This window comes from Zonotrichia leucophrys, chromosome 3, assembly GCF_028769735.1.
Source record: "Zonotrichia leucophrys gambelii isolate GWCS_2022_RI chromosome 3, RI_Zleu_2.0, whole genome shotgun sequence".
Lineage (NCBI taxonomy): Eukaryota > Metazoa > Chordata > Aves > Passeriformes > Passerellidae > Zonotrichia > Zonotrichia leucophrys.
The window spans coordinates 113,927,847-113,944,824 of NC_088172.1; the positions used below are offsets into that span (position 1 = coordinate 113,927,847).

The window sequence follows — 16,978 nt, forward strand, 5'->3', positions numbered from 1 at the left end:
TGGGAAGGGATGGAGAGCCCGGATTTTGGGATGCAGGAAAAGCTTGGGAACGGGATGGGATTCCCTGGGATGGGATTCCCTGGGAAGGGACGAAGAGCCCAGAGTTTGGGATGCAGGAAAAGAGAGCCCGGAGTTTGGGATGCAGGAAAAGCTTTGGGATTCCCTGGGAAGGGACGGAGAGCCCGGATTTTGGGATGCGGGAACAGAGAGCCCAGATTTTGGGATGAGGGAAAAGCTTTGGGAATGGGATGGGATTCCCTGGGAAGGGATGGAGAGCCCGGAGTTTGGGATGCGGGAAAAGAGAGCCCGGAGTTTGGGATGCGGGAAAAGCTTTGGGATTCCCTGGGGAAAGGGACGGAGAGCCCGGATTTTGGGATGCAGGAAAAGAGAGCCCAGAGTTTGGGATGCGGGAAAACTCGGGAATGGGATGGGATTGCCAGGGAAGGGACGGAGAGCCCGGACTTTGGGATGTGGGAAAAGCTTTGGGAATGGGATGAGATTCCCTGGGATGGGATTCCCTGGGAAGGGACGGAGAGCCCGGATTTTGGGATGCAGGAAAAGCTTGGGAATGGTTTGGGATTCCCTGGGAAGGGAGAGAGAGCCCGGATTTTGGGACGCGGAAAAAAAGGGCCCGGATTTTGGGATGTGGGAAAAGCTTTGGGAACGGGATGGGATTCCCTGGGAAGGGACGGAGAGCCCGGATTTTGGGATGCAGGAAAAGCTTTGGGAATGGGATGGGATTCCCTGGGAAGGGACGGAGAGCCCGGATTTTGGGATGCGGGAAAAGCTTTGGGATTCCCTGGGAAAGGACGGAGAGCCCGGATTTTGGGATGCGGGAAAAGAGAGATCGGAGTTTGGGATGCGGGAAAAGCTTTGGGATTCCCTGGGAAGGGACGGAGAGCCCGGAGTTTGGGATGCGGGAAAAGAGAGATCGGAGTTTGGGATGTGAGAAAAGCTCGGGAATGGGATGGGATTCCATGGGAAGGGACGGAGAGCCCGGATTGTGGGATGTGGGAAAAGCTTTGGGAATGGGATGGGATTCCCTGGGAAGGGACGGAGAGCCCGGAGTTTGGGATGCAGGAAAAGAGAGCCCGGATTTTGGGATGCGGGAAAAGCTTTGGGATTCCCTGGGAAGGGATGGAGAGCCCGGATTTTGGGATGCAGGAAAAGCTTTGGGATTCCCTGGGAACGGATGGAGAGCCCGGATTTTGGGATGCGGGAAAAGAGAGCCCGGATTTTGGGATGCGGGAAAAGCTTTGGGAACGGTTTGGGATTCCATGGGAAGGGATGGAGAGCCCGGATTTTGGGATGCGGGAAAAGCTTTGGGAACGGGATGGGATTCCCTGGGATGGGATTCCCTGGGAAGGGACGGAGAGCCCGGATTTTGGGATGCAGGAAAAGAGAGCCCGGATTTTGGGATGTGGGAAAAGCTTTGGGATTCCCTGGGAAGGGACGGAGAGCCCGGATTTTGGGATGCGGGAAAAGAGAGCCCGGATTTTGGGATGTGGGAAAAGCTTTGGGAATGGGATGGGATTCCCTGGGAAGGGATGGAGAGCCCGGATTTTGGGATGCGGGAAAAGAGAGCCCGGAGTTTGGGATGCGGGAAAAGCTTTGGGATTCCCTGGGAAGGGACGGAGAGCCCGGATTTTGGGATGCGGGAAAAGAGAGCCCGGATTTTGGGATGTGGGAAAAGCTCGGGAATGGGATGGGATTGCCAGGGAAGGGACGGAGAGCCCGGACTTTGGGATGTGGGAAAAGCTTTGGGAATGGGATGAGATTCCCTGGGATGGGATTCCCTGGGAAGGGACGGAGAGCCCGGATTTTGGGATGCGGGAAAAGCTCGGGAATGGTTTGGGATTCCCTGGGAAGGGATGGAGAGCCCGGATTGTGGGATGTGGGAAAAGAGAGCCCGGATTTTGGGATGTGGGAAAAGCTCGGGAATGTTTTGGGATTCCCTGGGAAGGGACGGAGAGCCCGGATTTTGGGATGCAGGAAAAGCTTTGGGAATGGGATGGGATTCCCTGGGAAGGGACGGAGAGCCCGGATTTTGGGATGCGGGAAAAGCTTTGGGAATGGGATGGGATTCCCTGGGAAAGGACGGAGAGCCCGGATTTTGGGATGCGGGAAAAGAGAGCCCGGATTTTGGGATGTGGGAAAAGCTTTGGGATTCCCCGGGAAGTGACAAAGAGCCCGGATTTTGGGATGCAGGGAAAAGCTTTGGCAATGGGATGGGATTCCCTGGGAAAGGACGGAGAGCCTGGATTGTGGGATGAGGGAAGAGCTTTGGGAATGGGATGGGATTCCCTGGGATGGGATTCCATGGGAAGGGACGGAGAGCCCGGATTGTGGGATGTGGGAAAAGCTTTGGGAATGGGATGGGATTCCCTGGGAAGGGACGGAGAGCCCGGATTGTGGGATGCGGGAAAAGCTTTGGAATGGGATGGGATTGCCTGGGAAGGGATGGAGATCCTGGATTTTGGGATGTGGGAAAAGCTTTGGGATTCCCTGGGAAGGGACGGAGAGCCCGGATTGTGGGATGTGGGAAAAGAGAGCCCGGATTTTGGGATGCGGGAAAAGCTTTGGGAATGGGATGGGATTCCCTGGGAAGGGATGCAGATCCCGGATTTTGGGATGTGGGAAAACCTCGGGAATGGTTTGGGATTCCCTGGGAAGGGACGGAGAGCCCGGATTTTGGGATGCAGGAAAAGAGAGCCCGGATTTTGGGATGGGATTCCCCCGGGTCCGGGATTTACCGGTTGATTTTCCGTTTCTGCAGGGATCTCAGGGTGGAGTTTTCGATGTCCAGCTGCCGGAGCACGTCCAGGTTGTAATCCAGCTTCACCTGGTTCAGGTGGTGCAAGCCCTTCATCTGCCGCAGCTTCCGCTCCAGGAGCTGCAATTCCACACAGAATTCCATGGAAATTCCATGGGAAAATCCCACAGAAACATCCCCTTCATCTGCCGGAGCTTCCGCTCCAGGAGCTGCAATTCCACAAAGAATTCCATGGAAATTCAATGGAATTCCATTGGGAAAAACCCCACAAAGAATTCCATGGAAATTCTACGGAATTCCATGGGAAAAACCTCACAAAGAATTCCATGGAAAAAAACCCCACAAAGAATTCCATGGAAATCCCATGGAATTCCATGGGGAAAAAAATCCCACAAAGAATTCCATGGGAATTCCATGGAAAAAACCCACAAAGAATTCCATGGAAATTCCATGGGAAAAACCCACAAAAACAACCCCTTCATCTGATGGAGTTTCCTCTCCAGGAGCTGGAATTCCATGGGGAAAAAATAAAAAAAAATCAGAAAGAATTCCATGGAAATTCCATGGGGGGGAAAAAATCACAAAGAATTTCATGGAAATTCCATGGGAAAAAAACCCCAAAGAATTCCATGGAAATTCCACGGATTTCCCTAGGAAAAACCCCACAAGGAATTCCATGGAGAAAAAAACCACAAAGAATTCCATGGAAATTCAATGGAATTCCATGGGGAAAAACCCCACAAAGAATTCCATGGAAATTCCATGGGAAAATCCCACAAAAACATCTCCTTCATCTGGCGGAGCTTCCTCTCCAGGAGCTGGAATTCCACAAAGAATTCCATGGAAATTCTATGGAATTCCATGGAGGGGGAGAAAAACCCCACAAAGAATTCCATGGAAATTCCATGGGAAAATCCCACAAAAACAACCCCTTGATCGGATGGAGCTTCCTCTCCAGGAGCTGCAATTCCACAAAAAATTCCATGGAAATTCCATGGAATTCCATGGGAAAAACCCCACAAAGAATTCCATGGAAATTCCATGGGAAAATCCCACAAAAACAACCCCTTGATCGGATGGAGTTTCCTCTCCAGGCACTGGAATTCCACAGGGGGAAAAATAAAAAATTCACAAAGAATTCCATGGAAATTCCATGGAATTCCATGGGGAAAAAACCCACAAAGAATTCCATGGAAATTCCATGGGGAAAAAAAAAACCACAAAGAATTCCATGGAAATTCCATGGGAAAAAAACCACAAAGAATTCCATGGAAATTCCATGGGTTTCCGTGGGAAAAACCCCATAAAGAATTCCATGGAGAAAAAACCCACAAATAATTCCATGGAAATTCCATGGATTTCCATGGGGGAAACCTCACAAAGAATTCCATGGGAAATTCCACTGGGGAAAAATCCACAAAGAATTCCATTGAAATTCCATGGAAAAAAACCCACAATGACAAGCTATTTAGGAAAGAACTGGGAATTTCCAGAATTTAATTCAGGGAAAAAAAATTCCAAAATCGGGTATTGGTTTTACATTTTTAAAAAATTATTGGGATATTTACATTATTGGGGGAAAATATTGGGAAAATATTCATACATTTATTTGGGAAGAAAATATCCTAAAATCCTGTATTTGTTGGACTATTTTTAACTTTTTTGGGATATTTTACCTTATTTGGAAAAAATATTGGATATTTTACACTTATTTGGGAAAAATATTGGGATATTTTACATTAATTTGGGGAGAAAATATGGATATTTACATTAATTTGGGGAAAGAAATATTCCTAAAATCCATATTTGGGGACAATAACATTATGGGAATTTTACATTATTGGGGGTAAAATTCTGGGATATTTTCATTATGGGGAAGAAAATATTCTAAAATCCTTATTGTTAGGATATTTTACACTTTATTGGGATATTTCACTTATTTAGGGAAGAAAATTTGGGATATTTCCATGTGAATAAAAAATACAAAATTATTGGGAATTATTACTTATTGGGGAAGAAAATATTCCATAAAATTCCTGATTTGTTGGGACTATTTTTACATTTATTGGGAATATATTTACCAATATAATCTTAGGGAACATTTATATTGGGATAATTTAATTTATTTGGGGTAAAAAATACTGGATATTTTACATTATTTGGGAAGAAAAATTCCTAAAATCCAATTATGTGATTTTTCACTTTTATTGGGAAAATATTACAATTATTTGGGAAAAAAATATTGGATATTTTCCACTATTTGGGAAAAAATATGGGATATTTTACATTAATTTGGGGAAGAAAATATTCCTAAAATCCTGTATTTGTTGGGACTATTTACACTTTATTGGATATTTTCCTTATTTGGGAAAAAATATTGGATATTTACATTATTTGGGAAGAAAATATGGAATTTTACATTATTTTGGGAAAAAATTGGATATTTTACATTTTTTGGGGAAGAAATATGGATATTTAACTTATATTTGGGAATGATATAATATTGGGATATTTTACATTTATTTGGGAAAAAATTGATTTTAAAATCCGTGATATTTGGGATATTTTACATTTTATTGGGATATTTTAACTTATTTGGAGATAAAATTATTGGGATATTTTACATTTATTTGGGGAAAAATAATTGGATTATTTTAACATTATTTTGAGGAGAAAAATATTGGGATATTTTACATTAATTTGGGGAAGAAAATATTCCTAAAATCCTGTATTTGTTGGGACCATTTTTACACTTTTATTGGGATATTTTACATTAATTTGGGGAAGAAAATATTGGGATATTTTACATTTATTTGGGGAAGAAAATATTCCTAAAATCCTGTATTTGTTGGGATATTTTTACACTTTTATTGGGATATTTTACACTTATTTAGGGAAGAAAATATTGGGATTTTTTCCACTTATTTGAAATAAAAATATTGGGATATTTTACATTATTTGGGGAAGAAAATATTGGGATATTTTACATTATTTGGGGAAGAAAATATTCCTAAAATCCTGTATTTGTTGGGACTATTTTTACACTTTTATTGGGATATTTTACACTTATTTGAGATAAAAATATTGGGATATTTTACATTTATTTGGGGAAAAAATATTGGGATATTTTCCATTTATTTGGGGAAAATATTGGGATATTTTACATTTATTTGGGGAAGAAAATATTCCTAAAATCCTGATTGTTGGTTTTTACACTTTTATTGGGATATTTCTACTTATTTGGGAAGAAAATATTGGGATATTTTACACTTATTTGAAATAAAAATTTTGGGATATTTTACATTTATTTGGGGAAGAAAATATTGGGATAATTTACATTTTTTGGAGAATATTCCTAATTGTAATTTGGGATATTTTACATTTTTATTGGGATATTTTACCTTATTTGGGAAGAAAATTGGGATATTTTCATTTTTGAAGAAAATAATCTGATTTTTAATTTATTTATAATTATTGGGATATTTTACATTTATTTGGGGAAGAAAATATTGGGATATTTTAACTTATTTGGGAAGAAATATTGAGATATTTTACATTATTTGGGAAGAAAATATTCCTAAAATCCTGTATTTGTTGGGATATTTTTACATTTTATTTGGGATATTTACACTTATTTGGATAAAATATTGGGATATTTTACATTATTTGGGAAAAAATTGGGATATTTTACATTATTTGGGATAAAATATTGGGATATTTACATTATTTGGGGAAGAAAATATTCAAAATCCTGTATTTGTGGGATAAACTTTATTGGGATATTTTACATTATTGGATAAAATATTGGGATAATTTACATTATTTGGGGAAGAAAATATTCCTAAAATCCTGTATTTGTTGGGATATTTTTACACTTTTATTGGGATATTTTACTCTTATTTGGGGTAAAAATATTGGGATTTTTTCCACTTATTTGAAATAAAAATATTGGGATATTTTACATTTATTTGGGGAAGAAAATATTGGGATATTTTACATTATTTGGGGAAGAAAATATTCCTAAAATCCTGTATTTGTTGGGACTATTTTTACACTTTTATTGGGATATTTTACACTTATTTGAGATAAAAATATTGGGATATTTTACATTATTTGGGAAAAAATATTGGATATTTTACACTTATTTGTGGTAAAATATGGATATTTTACACTATTTAGGAAGAAAATTTTCCTAAATCCTGTATTTGTTGGGATATTTTTACACTTTTATTGGGATATTTCACTCTTATTTAGGGAAGAAAATATTGGGATATTTTACATTTATTTGGGAAAAAAATATTGGGATATTTTACATTAATTTGGGGAAGAAAATATTCCTAAAATCCTGTATTTGTTGGGACTATTTTTACACTTTTATTGGGATATTTTACTCTTATTTAGGGAAGAAAATATTGGGATATTTTACATTAATTTGGGGAAGAAAATATTGGGATATTTTACACTTATTTGGGGAAGAAAATATTGGGATATTTTACATTTATTTGGGGTAAAAATATTGGGATATTTTCCACTTATTTGAAATAAAAATATTGGGATATTTTACACTTATTTGGGGAAGAAAATATTCCTAAAATCCTGTATTTGTTGGGATATTTTTACACTTTTATTGGGATATTTCACTCTTATTTAGGGAAGAAAATATTGGGATTTTTTCCACTTATTTGAAATAAAAATATTGGGATATTTTACATTAATTTGAGATAAAAATATTGGGATATTTTACATTAATTTGGGGAAGAAAATATTCCTAAAAATCTGTGGAAAACTTTCCCTGGCAGCACCTGAGGGATTTCTCTGTTGTTTATCCCTGTTCCCAAGGCTGCTCCAAAAAAACCGGGAGAAAGTTGTGGGACACAAAATTATCTCCGGATCCTCGCCCAGGAACATCCCAAGGTTGTTTTTCCCAATGTTTTCCTGGAATTCCCTGGGAATGCTGAGCTCCCATCCCCAAACATTCCGGGAACATCCCACGCTCCTGAATTATCGGGAACTGAGGAGCAGCTGGAGCGGGGCCAGGGAATTCTGCAGGGCTGGGAATGTGCAGCTGGATCAGGGAAGGATCCAGGGAATCCTTGGAGCCTTTTCCAGAGGGAAATTTGGGATTCCAGAGCCGGGATTTGGGATGAAGGATGGAGGGGTGGGAAACAGGGAATGGCTTCCAGTGGGAATTTTGGGAGCTTGGGATGGTGGGATCTTGGGAAGGGATTCCTGGCTGGGCTGGAATTCCCAGAGAATCCCTGGCAGTGTCCAAGGGTGGGTTTGGAGCACCCTGGGACCATGTGGTGGGAATGGGATGGGATTGAAGGTCCATGGATCCCATCCCAAACCATTCCAGGATTCTGGGATCAAGGACACTCAGGATCCATCCCGAGGGATTTTTATGGAATTCAGGGAAGGGAGACCCTTCCTGGAGTCCTGAATTCCCAGTGAATCCCCTGGATCCCAAAATTCCTTCTCAAGGAGGAGTCGGGATGGGGCTGGATCCAGGCCTGGAGAGCTGGGAATGTGCAGCTGGATCAGGGAAGGATCCAGGGAATCCTTGGAGCCTTTTCCAGAGGGAAAGGAGAGCTGGGATTTGGGATTTGGGATGAAGGATGGAGGGGCAGGAGGCAGGGAATGGCTTCCAGTGGGAAAGGGGAGCTTGGGATGGTGGGATCTTGGGAAGGGATTCCTGGCTGGGCTGGAATTCCCAGAGAATCCCTGGGATTGTCCAGGGGTGGGTTTGGATCACCCTGGGATGGTGGGAATGGATGGGATTGAAGGTCCATGGATCCCATCCCAAACCATTCTGGGATTCTGGGATCAAGGACACTCAGGATCCATCCCGAGGGATTTTTATGGAATTCAGGGATGGGAAAGGGTAGGGAGACCCTTCCTGGAGCCCTGAATTCTCAGGAAAATTCCTGGATCCCTGACAATGTCCAAGGGTGGGTTTGGATCATCCCGGGATTGGGATTGGAATGGGATGGGATTGAAGGTCCATGGATCCCATCCCAAACCATTCTGGGATTCTGGGATCAAGGACCCACCCAGAGGGATTTTTATGGAATTCAGGGAAGGGAGACCCTTCCTGGAGTCCCCAATTCCCAGAGAAAATCCCTGGATCCCAAAATTCCTTCTCAAGGAGGAATTGGGATGGGGATGGATCCAATGCCAGGCTGGGAGAGCTGGGAATGTGCAGCTGGATCAGGGAAGGATCCAGGGAATCCTTGGAGCCTTTTCCAGAGGGAAATTTGGGATTCCAGAGCTGGGATTTGGGATTTGGGATGAAGGATGGAGGGGCAGGAGGCAGGGAATGGCTTCCAGTGGGAATTTTGGGAGCTTGGGATGGTGGGATCTTGGGAAGGGATTCCTGGCTGGGCTGGAATTCCCAGAGAATCCCTGGATGGATCCCTGGGAACATCCAAGGAAAGGTTGGATCACCCTGGGATGGTGGGAAGTGTCCCTGGGATGGGATTGAAGGTCCATGGATCCCATCCCAAACCATTCTGGGATCAAGGACACTCAGGATCCATCCCAAGGGATTTTTATGGAATTCAGGGAAGGGAGACCCTTCCTGGAGTCCCCAATTCCCAGAGAAAATCCCTGGTTCCCAAAATTCCTTCTCAAGAGGAATTGGGATGGAGATGGATCCAGTGCCAGGCTGGGAGAGCTGGGAATGTGCAGCTGGATCAGGGAAGGATCCAGGGAATCCTTGGAGCCTTTTCCAGAGGGAAAGGAGAGCTGGGATTTCGGATTTGGGATTTGGGATGAAGGATGGAGGGACAGGAGGCAGGGAATGGCTTCCGGTGGGAATTTTGGGAGCTTGGGATGGTGGGATCTTGGGAAGGGATTCCTGGCTGGGCTGGAATTCCCAGAGAATCCCTGGGAGCACCCAAGGGTGGGTTTGGATCACCCTGGGATGGTGGGAATTGGGATTGAAGGTCCATGGATCCCATCCCAAACCATTCTGGGATTTTGGGATCAAGGACGCTCAGGATCCATCCCGAGGGATTTTTATGGAATTCAGGGAAAGGAGACCCTTCCTGGAATCCCCAATTCCCAGAGAAAATCCCTGGATCCCAAAATTCGTTCTCAATGAGGAGCCGGGATGGGGCTGGATCCAATGGCAGGCTGTGAGAGCTGGGAATGTGCAGCTGGATCAGGGAAGGATCCAGGGAATCCTTGGAGCCTTTTCCAGAGGGAAATTTGGGATTCCAGAGCTGGGATTTGGGGTTTGGGGGTGAAGGATGGAGGGGCAGGAGGCAGGGAATGGCTTCCAGTGGGAATTTTGGGAGCTTGGGATGGTGGGATCTTGGGAAGGGATTCCTGGCTGGGCTGGAATTCCCAGAGAATCCCTGGCAGTGTCCAGGGGTGGGTTTGGATCACCCTGGGATGGTGGGAATGGATGGGATTGAAGGTCCATGGATCCCATCCCACACCATTCTGCGATTCTGGGATCAAGGACACTCAGGATCCATCCCGAGGGATTTTTATGGAATTCAGGGAAGGGAGACCCTTCCTGGAGTCCCCAATTCCCAGAGAATCCCTGGATCCTGAAATTCCTTCTCAAGGAGGAATCAGGATGGGGATGGATCCAGGCCTGGAGAGCTGGGAATGTGCAGCTGGATCAGGGAAGGATCCAGGGAATCCTTGGAGCCGCTTCCCCATCCCAAAGGGGCTCCAGGAGAGCTGGGATTTGGGCAAGGGCTGGAGGGGCAGGAGGCAGGGAATGGCTTCCGGTGGGAAAGGGGAGCTTGGGATGGTGGGATCTTGGGAAGGGATTCCTGGCTGGGCTGGAATTCCCAGAGAATCCCTGGGATTGTCCAAGGGTGGGTTTGGAGCACCCTGGGATGGTGGGAATTGGGATTGAAGGTCCATGGATCCCATCCCACACCATTCTGGGATCAAGGACACTCAGGATCCATCCCGAGGGATTTTTATGGAATTCAGGGAAGGGAGACCCTTCCTGGAGTCCCCAATTCCCAGAGAAAATCCCTGGATCCCAAAATTCCTTCTCAAGGAGGAGTCGGGATGGGGATGGATCCAGGCCTGGAGAGCTGGGAATGTGCAGCTGGATCAGGGGAGGATCCAGGGAATCCTTGGAGCCTTTTCCAGAGGGAAAGGAGAGCTGGGATTTCAGATTTGGAATTTGGGATGAAGGATGGAGGGGCAGGAGGCAGGGAATGGCTTCCAGTGGGAATTTTGGGATCTTGGGAAGGGATTCCTGGCTGGGCTGGAATTCCCAGAGAATCCCTGGGAGCATCCTAAGGAAAGTTTGGATCACCCTGGGATCATGGGGGTGTCGGGGCTGGAATGGGGTGGGATTTGAGCTCCCTTCCCACCCAAACCATTCCGTCATTCCCAGAGGTGAATCCCGGATCCGGGGCCTCTCCCGGTACCTCCACGTCCTCTTCCAGCTGCCACTTGAGGCCGTCGTGGGTTTCTGTGCTCGCGTCCTGCAGCTCGTTCAGCTGCTGCTCGAAATCCAGCGCCTGCTCCACCTTCCTCCGCAGGAACTCCAGCTGGGGCAACGGGGAGAAGCTCAGCCAACCCCATCCCACCTCCTCCGACCTCATCCCACCTCCTCCGACCTCATCCAGCGTCATTCCATCCCATCCAGCCTCCTCCAAACTCATCCAATCCCATCCAGCCTCCTCCAACCTCATCCCATCTCCTCCAACCTCATCCAACCCCATCCCACCTCCTCTGACCTCATCCAACCTCATCCAATCCCACCCAGCCTCCTCCGACCTCATCCAATCCCATCCAACCTCCTCCGACCTCATCCAACCTCATTCCATCCCATCCAGCCTCCTCCGACCTCATCCAATCCCATCCCACCTCCTCCAACATCATCCAACCTCATTCCATCTCATCCAACCTCCTCCAACCTCATCCAACCCCATCCCACCTCCTCCGACCTCATCCAACCTCATTCCATCCCACCCAGCCTCCTCCGACCTCATCCAATCCCATCCAATCCCATCCAACCTCCTCCAACCTCATCCAACCTCATCCAACCTCCTCCAACCCCATCCCACCTCCTCCGACCTCATCCAACCTCATCCAATCCCACCCAGCCTCCTCCGACCTCATCCAATCCCATCCAACCTCCTCCGACCTCATCCAATCTCATCCCACCTCCTCCGACCTCATCCAACCTCATTCCATCCCATCCAGCCTCCTCCAACCTCATCCAATCCCATCCCACCTCCTCCGACCTCATCCAACCTCATTCCATCTCATCCAACCTCCTCCAACCTCATCCCACCTCCTCCGACCTCATCCAACTCCATCCAACCTCCTCCGACCTCATCCAACCTCATCCCATCCAGCCTCCTCCAACCTCATCCAATCCCATCCAGCCTCCTCCGACCTCATCCAACCTCATTCCATTCCATCCAGCCTCCTCCGATCTCATCCAATCCCATCCCACCTCCTCCGACCTCATCCAACCTCCTCCGACCTCATCCAATCCCATCCCACCTCCTCCAACATCATCCAACCTCATTCCATATCATCCAACCTCCTCCAACCCCATCCCACCTCCTCCGACCTCATCCAACCCCATCCAACCTCCTCCAACCTCATTCCATCCCATGCAGCCTCCTCCGACCTCATCCAACCTCCTCCAATCTCATCCCACATCCTCCAACATCCAACCTCAGTCCATCTCATCCAACCTTCTCCAACCTCATCCAATCCCATCCAGCCTCCTCTGACCTCATCCAATCCCATCCAACCTCATCCAACCTCCTCCAACATCATCCAACCTCATTCCATCTCATCCAACCTCCTCCAACCTCATCCAACCCCATTCAACCTCCTCCGACCTCATCCAACCTCATCCCATCCAGCCTCCTCCAACCTCATCCAATCCCATCCACACTCCTCTGACCTCATCCAATCCCATCCAGCCTCCTCTGACCTCATCCAATCCCATCCAACCTCATCCAATCCCATCCCACCTCCTCCGACCTCATCCAACCTCATTCCATCCCATCCAGCCTCCTCCAACCTCATTCCATCCCATCCAGCCTCCTCCCACCTCCTCCAACCTCATCCCAGGTCACTCCACCTCCTCGCACCACATCCAACCCCATCCCATCACATCCAACCCCATCCAAGCTCCTCCCACCACATCCAAGCTCCTCCAACCTCATCCCACCTCCTCCCACCTCTTTCCACCTCATCTAACCTCCATATCCATATCATCCAACCTCATCCCAACCTCCTCCAACCTCCCCCCACCCCTCCAACCTCATCCAATTTCATCTAACCTCATTCCAGCTCATCCAACCTCCTTCCACCTCATCCAACATCCTGCAACCTCATCCCACCTCATTCCATTCCATCCCTCCTCATCCAACCCATCCAACATCCTCCAACCTCATCCCTCCTCATCCCAGGTCATTCCATCTCATCCAGCCTCATCCAACACCATCCCACCTCTTCCCACCTCATTCCACCTCATCAAATCCCATCCAACCTCCTCCAACCTCATCCAACCTCCTCCGATCCCATCCCACCTCATCCATCCTCACACAATCCCATCCAATCTCACCCAAGCCCATCCCACCTCCTCCAATCTCCTCAAACCTCATCCAAACTGTTCCAACCTCCTCCAACTTCAGCCAACCTCCTCCAGTCTCATTCCACCCCTTCCAACCCCATCCCACCTCATCCAGCCTCTCCCAAGCTCCTCCAATCTCATCCAACCCATCCCAACTCATCCAACCTCGTCTCATATAATGGAGCCTCATCCCACCTCATCCCACCTCCATCCCACCTCATCCCACCTCATCCCACCTCATCCCATATCATCTAACTGCATCCCAACCTCATCCCATCACATCCAACCCCCTCCAACTCATCCAACCTCATTCCAGCTCATCCAACCTCATTCCACCTCCTCCAACCTCATCCAGCCTCATCCCAGGTCATACAGGTTCACTCAACCTCCTCCAACCTCTTCCAACCTCCTCCAACTTCCTCAAACCTCATCCAAACTCTTCCAACCTCCTCCAACCTCATCCAACTCCATCCATCCCAATCCATTCTCATCCCACCTCCTCCCACCCCATCCCACCCTGTCCAACCTCATCCCACCTCCTCCAATCCCATCCCACAATCTCATCCAGTCTCATCCATCCCAATCCAATCTCATCCAAACTCCTCCCATCTTATCCAACCCCATCCATCCCAATCCATCCTCATCCAATTCCATCCAATCCCATCCAATCCCGTCCAATCCCATCCAATCCCATCCAATCCCATCCAATCCCATCCAATCCCATCCAATTCCATCCAATCCCATCCAACCTCATCCAATCCCATCCAATCCCGTCCAATCCCATCCAATCCCATCCAATCCCATCCAACCCCATCCAATCCCGTCCAATCCCATCCAATCCCATCCAATCCCATCCAATCCCATCCAATCCCATCCAACCCCATCCAATCCCATCCAATCCCATCCAATCTCATCCAATCCCATCCAATCCCATCCAATCCCGTCCAATCCCATCCAATCCCATCCAACCTCATCCAATCCCATCCAATCCCATCCATTCCCATCCAATCCCATCCAATCCCAATCCATCCTCATCCAATCCCGTCCAATGTCATCCAATCCCATCCAATCCCATCCAAGCTCACCCAATCAGCGATCCCAGAGGGTTTTTCCCACCCTCAGCGATTCCCAAATTTCCCACCCTCAGCAATTCCCAAATTTCCCACAGGATTCACCTCCTGAGGGTTTTTCCCACCCTCAGCAATTCCCAAATTTCCCACCCTCAGCGATTCCCAAATTTCCCACCCTCAGCAATTCCCAAATTTCCCACAGGATTCACCTCCTGAGGGTTTTTCCCACCCTCAGCAATTCCCAAATTTCCCACCCTCAGCGATTCCCAAATTTCCCACCCTCAGAATTCCCAAATTTCCCACCCTCAGCGATTCCCAAATTTCCCACCCTCAGCGATTCCCAAATTTCCCACCCTCAGCGATTCCCAAATTTCCCACCCTCAGCAATTCCCAAATTTCCCGCCCTCAGCAATTCCCAAATTTCCCACCCTCAGCGATTCCCAAATTTCCCACCCTCAGCGATTCCCAAATTTCCCACAGGATTCACCTCCTGACGGTTTTTCCCACCCTCATCAATTCCCAAATTTCCCACCCTCAGCGATTCCCAAATTTCCCACCCTCAGCGATTCCCAAATTTCCCACCCTCAGCAATTCCCAAATTTCCCACCCTCAGCGATTCCCAAATTTCCCACCCTCCGCGATTCCCAAATTTCCCGCCCTCAGCGATTCCCAAATTTCCCGCCCTCAGCGATTCCCAAATTTCCCACCCTCAGCGATTCCCAAATTTCCCACAGGATTCACCTCCTGAGGGTTTTTCCCACCCTCAGCAATTCCCAAATTTCCCACCCTCAGCGATTCCCAAATTTCCCACCCTCAGCGATTCCCAAATTTCCCGCCCTCAGCGATTCCCAAATTTCCCACAGGATTCACCTCCTGAGGGCTTTTCCCACCCTCAGCAATTCCCAAATTTCCCCCCCTCAGAATTCCCAAATTTCCCACCCTCAGCGATTCCCAAATTTCCCACCCTCAGAATTCCCAAGTTTCCCACCCTCAGCGATTCCCAAATTTCCCACCCTCAGCGATTCCCAAATTTCCCACCCTCAGCGATTCCCAAATTTCCCAGGGATTCACCTCCTGCTCGTTGTGCAGCCTCATGGCCTCGTTCCACCTGTTCCTGTTGCTCGTCAGCATCTCCCGCCGCTCCTCCTCGAACGTTTTCTGCGGAAAAAATTCGGGAATTCTGCGGAAAAATTCGGGAATTCCAGGAATTCCACACCCAGGGAATGGGAGCAACACTCCGGGGTCTCTCCCAAAGTCATTCCCGACCCCTCAAAATTCCAAATTCCAACCTCACCCACCCCAATTTCACCCAAAACTCCAAGGATTTTTATTTTTTCCCAAAAGATCCTGAAAAGAATAAATTTGTCTTTCCAAACAAACTCTGGGTCTGCTGGGAGATAAAAGAAAAAACGGGAAGGATTCCACGGATGGACGGATGGAAAAATGATATTTTTTAATTTTACAAATAAACTTTGGGGTTTGCTGATAAATTAAATTAAACGTTGAAAGATGAAAGACATAATGGGGAAGAAAACGCCTAAATTCAGTAAAAATTAAAAATTAAAAGGAAGAAAGATATTTTTTAATTTTACAAATAAACTTCGGGGTTTGCTGATAAATTAAATTAAACATTGAAAGATGAAAGAAATAATGGGGAAGAAAACCCCTAAATTCAGTAAAAATTAAAAATTCAAAGGAAGAAAGATATTTTTTAATTTTACAAATAAACTTTGGGGTTTGCTGATAAATTAAATTGGATATTGAAAGATGAAAGAAATAACGGGGAAGAAAACCCCTAAATTCAGTAAAAATTAAAAAATAAAATTTCACCCAAAACTCCAAGGATTTTTATTTTTTCCCAAAAGATCCCGAAAAGAATAAATTTGTCTTTCCAAACAAACTCTGGGTCTGCTGGGAGATAAAAGAAAAAACGGGAAGGATTCCACGGATGGACGGATGGAAAAATGATATTTTTTAATTTTACAAATAAACTTTGGGGTTTGCTGATAAATTAAATTAAACATTGAAAGATGAAAGAAATACTGGGGAAGAAAACCCCTAAATTCAGTAAAAATTAAAAATTAAAAGGAAGAAAGATATTTTTTAATTTTACAAATAAACTTTGGGGTTTGCTGATAAATTAAATTAAACGTTGAAAGATGAAAGAAATAATGGGGAAGAAAACCCCTAAATTCACTAAAAATTAAAAATTAAAAGGGAGGGTTATAAATTAGAGGGGAATCTTTGGGATCAGTTGTTTTGGGAAGTTAACCAATGGGGGAAAAACCCTAAATTCCATAAAAATTCAAAATTAAAATAATTTATATATATATAAAACAAAACAATAAAATATATAAAAGATTTTATATATATATATATAAAGCAAATATATAACATATATAAAATATTTTTTATATATATATAAAGGAAATATATAAAAGAATTTACACATATATGTAAAGCAAATACATAATATATAGAAAAGAATGTATATATATATAAAATATATAAAAGAATATATATATATAAAGGAAAGATAAAAATATATAAAAGAATTTA

The 16,978-nt window shown here is 45.6% G+C and overlaps 1 protein-coding gene across 2 annotated transcripts in view; it reads right to left on the minus strand.

Moving 5' to 3' along the window:
- DRC1 (dynein regulatory complex subunit 1) overlaps nt 1–16,978 on the minus strand; it is a 45,497-nt gene that overhangs the window by 11,687 nt on the left and 16,832 nt on the right. For both annotated transcript variants that reach the window (XM_064710082.1, XM_064710081.1), the window contains 3 exons: nt 15,491–15,577; nt 11,176–11,298; nt 2,754–2,893 (listed from right to left, as the gene is read on the minus strand). In XM_064710082.1, coding sequence (XP_064566152.1) covers nt 2,754–2,893; nt 11,176–11,298; nt 15,491–15,577 — 350 coding nt within the window. The remainder of the gene's footprint in view (nt 1–2,753; nt 2,894–11,175; nt 11,299–15,490; nt 15,578–16,978) is intronic.